The sequence below is a fragment of the Vicugna pacos genome, chromosome 26 (assembly GCF_048564905.1).
Source record: "Vicugna pacos chromosome 26, VicPac4, whole genome shotgun sequence".
Classification (NCBI taxonomy): domain Eukaryota; kingdom Metazoa; phylum Chordata; class Mammalia; order Artiodactyla; family Camelidae; genus Vicugna; species Vicugna pacos.
Genome location: NC_133012.1, coordinates 15,976,544 through 15,983,607, shown reverse-complemented (window position 1 = coordinate 15,983,607; position 7,064 = coordinate 15,976,544). Strand labels below are relative to the sequence as shown.

Sequence of the window (7,064 nt, the reverse complement as noted above, 5' to 3'; positions counted from 1 at the left end):
AGCCTGGTTTTTCATTTAAAGTTAATCACAATGTCACTTTACTTGTCTGTGCAGAAATACTCTCTAATTATATAAAACTTACTTACTTTTAGACTGAGACAACATAGATATGAATTGAAATTCCAGAAAATATTTATCTAATAGATAATTATGTAAGTTCTAGGTACTAAGGACAAGTGTTCTAAACGTATTATCAAATTTGAATAGAATATTAATATACATTCTATAGTAACTTCACTGATATCCTGGATATCCTCATAACCTGCCCTTTCCTTGTGCAGGAATAAGACATGCAGGTGTCTAAAAGAACATTAGGCCAAATAGCAGCAACACTGGCATTAACTGGAAGCCTGGCCTAAAGGCTGGGCTTTATAATAAATAGTATATTTCTCTAACTCTCGACCACTGCTCTTCTCTGAATAGCCTAATTATACAGAACAGTGACTTGCTGTATAGAATTCAACATAATTTCCAAAAAGGATACTTTACAGGTAAGTCCAAACTTTATTTAAAACTACATTTTAAATTTAACGTTACCAAACATCGCAATGGGGGAAAAAAATCCAGACTTAAAAAAATGAAAGAAAAAGAAAAAAACCCACAGTGTATCAACGCTGGAATCTGTCCAGAATTCAGTTTTTGATGTTTTAAACTGCCATGGGCAGAGATTAGCACACCTATTAAAAATGCAGTGTCAAACTAATTTACATTTTTATACAGATCAGAACACGTTTATTTAGTGCCATTTTCATATACGCATTGACTATGTAAAGAGTTAGATGAACCTCTGAAGACATCTCATATACTGTGGGCTCCCACTGTTTCTGAAAAACAGAATAATAATTAATGCCTTACAAATTATTTACTGAATTAAGACCTTACTAGAATTTAGTTTAATATTGCTCTCTTCCATTAAAACTTGTACTTTTAACATAGTTATTACAAAAGAAACTTAGTTTGCTATAATTTCCTGATAACATAGTAAGAGTTTAAAAAGCATAGATAAGATTTCTGTTTTAAGATGGCAGACTGAGCAGATAGTTCCTATCTTTCAAAAAAATTTAAAAAAAGAACTATAAAAATGAATAAATTCAGACCAACAAAAGAAGAGTGCTTGTGAGAGAACAGAGGTCAGGAGACATCAACAAATTCCCAGCATGCTCAAAGCAGGTGGGGGCATAGTGAAGAGTGGGGGAAGCTGCAGCCTAAACATACTAGGAAAGATGGCGGTAGACATGGGTACCAACCACAGACCTAACAGGTAGAAATGGGCTGAAGACTGGGAAATTAATTGAATGTTTGATATTTGATTTGCCCTTTCCTTTATCCCATTTCTTAAAAAAACAAAACTTTTCTATGATTTAATCAACTGATAAATTGCCAGAGAATACAAAAAGGAAATTCTTGACCTTGATGCAAAAAACATTGCCCTGAGTGGCCCTTAAATTGTGCTATTATACTCTTAAAGAAAGAAACCTGAGACTCACTTGGCTCTGGAAAGAATCATATTTATACAGAATTATCTTCAGGAAAGTATAGAAGATTTAATTATTACAGTTACAAAAATAAAATGTTAAGTATGGTTACTTTAATAACCTTAATAATGTAAGAATATAAGAAAAACTGAACAGAGAAGGCAGATGGAAAAGGGGAAGAGTGGTAGTTGGGTAATGACAAAAGTTAATGGACTAGAAAATGTGTCTAAGAACAAAGGGAACATAAAAATCAAAAATAGTATGAACACTAAAAGGAGAGGTAACTAAATACTTTGCATTTGGGAGACAAGAGGTGTTACTTAATTTTTAAACTTAAGAAAATTATAAGATGACTATTTAGAGACATAGAGGGTCTGTTCCAAAATAACTGAAAACCAATAATTAAAAGGACTCTTGTCAATCATAAACATTAACTCTTTTGTACCTTTCTTTCTTAAACTTGTGCATATGTTACTTTGTTAAAACTGAAGATTTTTAAAATAGAAAACAACATTATATGATACTACTATTTTATAAATTAGGCAGCTAAACTAAAGTTTTTACAGAAATACAGTTCCTTTCTAAAGTTTGGCTTAAATCTTAACAGGTACTAGCAACACATTAAAAAAATAAAACAAAATATTGGTATCAAGATTCAGTAATTTTTCAATATGATATGGTTAAAACTGGTAACTCTTACCTGGTTCTTTTAGAGTCTGAGAATTCCCAGCTAATTCTTCAGTCTGCATTTGACATAATATTTCACCAGATAAATGGTTTTTCTGTTCTTCTTCTACCATTTTCTTCCTTAGATCTGCCTTTGAAGTGAAAATTAAAAATACAAAGTCATTTTTCATCTTAACAATATCTGTTATTTAAAGATAAGTTTAATTAAAGAGAGCCAGATACCTCAGAATATATTGTCAGTTTAAGCGGTAAATCTTCAACTTTCACGAAGTCTTCTTCATCAGATTTTTGACTTAGGTTACCAGATTCTGCTTCCTATAAGATTAACAAATTATATTTAATGGAGGCAATCCATTCTACTTCTGGATCAAAACCAAAGTCATCCATGCAGAAGAGAAAGTGGATTCTAATATGTAAGAGTGTGTGCGTGTGTGTGTGTGTAAATGTGTATACACACACACACACATATACATATACATATCAGTAATTCTATCATATTTGCTTTTTTTCTATTCAGCTCCATGAATAGAACAGAAATAGAGAGTTTATAGGAAGGGCTATACACATGCAACCTCAGGCATACATTTGGGCTTTTCTGTTCCCATTTTATAAAACAAAGAGTCAGTTTATACAGGATAAAGGAAGAAGTAGTAGTAATTACACTAAGGGCTAAAAATTAGAACGACTCTTATTTCTTGGTAGGTCTACAGAACGCATCAGAGCTATATTCAGCAGAATATAAGTAAACATTTACAGACTTTCAAAATATCAACTCTAGAAGCTCAAATAGAAAGACGAGGAATGAATTAAGAAACTTAATGAAAGTTACTAAAAAACACCATATACTGTTTTTGTGAAACTTGAAGCATCAGATTTATCTTCAAAAACCATGACTTTGACCATTTCACTTTCTTGTGCAAAGACCTTCAGTAATGTCCCCTGCCTAAAATTCAAATTCAAGACCCTGTATGATCTAACTTTGAGTTAATTTAAGAGTCTCATGCTCTACCGACTGAGCTAGCCGGGCATGCTAACTCTGAGTTAATTTAGACTGAATGCCTCCTATAGCAACTATACGAACTTACCAAATGATAACAACAACAAATTAACAGGTAACTTTCAGAGTTTTAAATGCATAATTTTACTGGTAGTAAAGCAAACAAAAGAGTTAAAAGAGTTACTCTTTCTACTAATGTCTTTGAAATACTATAAGCCCCTTGCTGAAAATTATGAAATCATAACTGCAAGTGTATCTTTGGGAAGAAAACTGATATTAATTAAAATTAAGTGAAACACATTCCTTAGACCTAAAGGTACATTATTAAAAATCTCTTCATTTTTACAGACGAGAGAAAGTACATAAAACATATATAACCCAAGGATCAAAAAAATAAACTGTATCCTATAAAATTAAAGTGAAACAAAGGTCAAGAAGTAAAACTTAACTAACTTATTTACTTCACAAATGCAGATTTGCTAGCTTACTTTTCTGTCATTCACTGTATAGAGAGGACTCTGATGCTGTCAAATTGTTTTATTTCCCATCACAAATGTAAACTTTCAGGTTTATCAAAGATTTATGAAATGTTTCGGACTGCTGAGAAGTCAAGTATCAGGAGTGTGTAAGAGACAGATTCACATATCACTGTTCCTTCAGATCTGAACTTGAACTCTCTCAAGGCTGCCACATAAAACCTTTTTTTTTCGCTCTCAAAATTATAAAAAGTAGAATTTTAGGTTTTGTGATAGTCATCTTAATTCATTATCACCCTTCTGCTCAAGTTTAAAATTAGTTTGAATAAGAAATAAAGATGCTCTGACAGTTTCTAAACCTACCCACAAAGTGGAGTTGGTTTGTATGCTGAAAATGTTAACCTGCAAATGAAGAAATATGCACAAAAATGAAATATACATACATAGTCATTCACTAACACTGGAGATTCAGTATCAGGACTTCCAGCCAAAGAGCTTTCAGGAGTCTCCTGAGCAGATTTAACTTCTTTGACTCTAGGCACCAAGGTTTCAATTTCAGTTAAAGGTAAAGGTAAAGGGTTAGGCTGTTTAGATGCATCGACGGTAGTGAGTGAGTCCTTTTGGACAGCACTATTTAAATGTTGCTCATTTTCCACGATATTGAGGTAACAGGGTTTCACAGGAGTGCTATCCTGGTCATCTGTCATCAAAAGAAAGTATTAACATTAGTAGTATAATGCAACTGTCATCAAATTTTTACTATTGCACCAAATAAAGACTAAATATGTATGAATGAGAATAATCAAAACGCTTAAGACCCCAAAGAAAAGGCAACTAGAAATTATCTGTATCACTGGTTCCCAAATTTAGCTGACCAGATTCATATGGGGATGTTTTAAAAATCAGATTCCTGAAATCCACTTGCTTTCTAATGAAGTGGGATTTTCAGGTGTAAAGCCCAGGAATGGGTATTTTTTAAAAGGTTCCACATTTGTATCTAAAGGTATCTTTGCAGAATTTTTCTCTGTGTTTAAGTATTTGTCAACTTTTCTTTAACAGCTGTTTGCAGAAACAAAGTCCTCATGTTTTTTACAAAGGATTTAGCAAGAGAAAAGAGACATACATCAGGTCCAAAGTATCTCTGAACTTCCATTAACTAAGAATTTAATTTGTTTTGTTTTGTTTTTAAGCACATTAAGGACATTTCAGATAATCTTGAAACTGGAACTTATTTAGATTTCTTACCTTTACTAGTAGTGTGTTCTTGTTCTGATGGGACATTTTTGCTTTCTGTTGATTCTTCAAAGTCATGCTGTGGAACCTAGAAGAAAAAAGTGATTATCTTCATAGTAAGGCCTAAATATACAGTCACTGTACCAGAGATAGTTGGTATATGTGGTTTTTGTCCAATCTTGAGAACTTCATACAATGGAATTTTAAAATATCTTGTAAAAGTGTTTCAGAAAAGGAGGCTGTGGTTGCAATTTCAAGTGGCTGAATAAAAAAGGTCTCCTTTTCTTAACCTCAATAATACAAGAACTGGAATATTATGAATTATACTTCTTTTTTAATTAATTTTTTTTTCAGACCACACTCTACCTTAAATGAAACTAAAAGACACTTGTTTATATGTAGATACGAAGTGAAAGGGAGAAGAACTGACCGGGAGTAGAGGGACATGAACAAAGTCAAGTGCCTTCTGCAGTAGGAGAGAAAAGAACATTCACCTCATAACTGGAAGTACCCAATTCTAGGAAGGAAGGAATACAGTGGTGGGGTGGGAGTTGGTGACAACAAGGTGGTAGCTCTGGTGGTTGTTTGAAGCTGCTTAAGGAAAATGTGGACATCTAGGTTCCCTCCCCCAACCTCAACAGATTATATTATATTTTGGAGAAACCAAACTAGTGAGCCTCAGACCTGAGGGCCACTAGGGTAGAGGTAGGCTACAGAAAGAACAAATGAGGACAGGATAAATTATCATGCTGAAACAGAAGGATCTAGTGCAAGTTTATATAATGGTGGGACCCTCAGCCCGAATCCTACATCTAGCTCCAGAATACCATTAGCCAAGGAGATAAACCTGATGTTAGGCAGGAGACTGGAGGACCCTCCTTACTTTGGTGAAATTAAACCCCAGAGAAAAGATGCATAGGAATCGACATTTGGGATTTTTCTATCAAAAAGTTATCTACCTGAACTGACCTACAGTGAAGTCCAAAAGAAATCAAACTGGGTTTTTGGTATATTATTCTTTAATATAAGCACCAACGGTACAGTGGATATTTGAAGAAAGCCTCCAAGTAGGTAAGAGAAGATTTTGCTTCCATGAAGTAATAGGGTGCTACAAAAACATAACACTCAGGGGGAAAAAAAGTATTTAGAAATAAAAAATAAACAAGTTGAAATAAAAATAATTTCATATAGGTATTAAGGTCAAAGGAATCGCCCAGAAAGTAAACAGAAAGGACAATGGGACAATAAAAGAGAAGAGAAAATTATTATTAGGTAATAATTATTATTAGACCCTATGATGGCTAATAATGCCTGATAACATTCATTCCAGAAGGAAAGAGAAGAGAAAATGGTGAGGAAGAAATTAAGAAAATAAAATTTACCAAACTGAAGAACCTGATATAGTGTAACAGTGCAGTGAATGAAAAAAAGAACCTGCAACAATGTGCATCACTGTAAAATTTCAGAACTCCAAGGGTAAAAAGCTTACAGAGCTAGAAAGAAAAAAGGATATATACAAAGAATCAGAACTAACGAAGCCCTGACCTCAACAGCAATACTGAAAACTAGAAGAAAAAGAAGCAGTACCTTCAAAGACCTGAGGGAAAATAATTTTCAACATGGAAGCATTACGTTTTCTTAGACACAAAGTCTCAAAATATTTTATCTTTTATGCACTCTTTCTTAGATGTGCTCCACCAAAATGAGGTAATAAACCAAGAAAAAGACAAGACTTGATTCTAGAAACTGAGATCTGATACAGAACAACAGAGGCGATTTCCAGGCTGGAATATTTACAGGCCCGAAGAAGAGCCAAACCCAGAACAGAGCAAGAAGGTAGAACACTCTCGGAAGGACAAAACCAAGACTGGTCCATGTAGAAAATTCTGAGAGGATTATACAGCTATTGGTGGGCATAGCAAAGACTCAAGTATATGATGAAAGATAATTAAGTAAATTAAAAATTGAGACAATTATTAAATTCAGGTGGAAAAATACATAAGACTAAGCAATAAACAATATTTGCTTAGTTCAACAGTCAGTAATATTTACATAATTTGGTTAAATCTAAATATTTGGTTAAATATAGGTTTAACCAAAGATATAATTACATGAGGTAGATAGGATTAATATAATTAAATGAGTCACAAGTGACCTAAGAATCTTCACCTGCTATAACAGGAAGTAAAGAGGTAA

General features: G+C 33.3%; 1 protein-coding gene across 22 annotated transcripts in view; it reads right to left on the bottom strand.

Moving 5' to 3' along the window:
• Nucleotides 1–484: 484 nt before the first annotated feature.
• The window catches only part of PCM1 (pericentriolar material 1), an 80,821-nt gene continuing 74,241 nt past the window's right edge, over nucleotides 485–7,064 (bottom strand). For all 22 annotated transcript variants that reach the window (XM_031691438.2, XM_031691435.2, XM_031691437.2 and 19 more), the window contains 5 exons: nucleotides 4,881–4,956; nucleotides 4,079–4,335; nucleotides 2,385–2,477; nucleotides 2,176–2,293; nucleotides 485–824 (listed from right to left, as the gene is read on the bottom strand). In XM_031691438.2, the coding sequence (XP_031547298.1) occupies nucleotides 799–824; nucleotides 2,176–2,293; nucleotides 2,385–2,477; nucleotides 4,079–4,335; nucleotides 4,881–4,956 (570 nt within the window). In that variant the 3' untranslated portion in view covers nucleotides 485–798. The remainder of the gene's footprint in view (nucleotides 825–2,175; nucleotides 2,294–2,384; nucleotides 2,478–4,078; nucleotides 4,336–4,880; nucleotides 4,957–7,064) is intronic.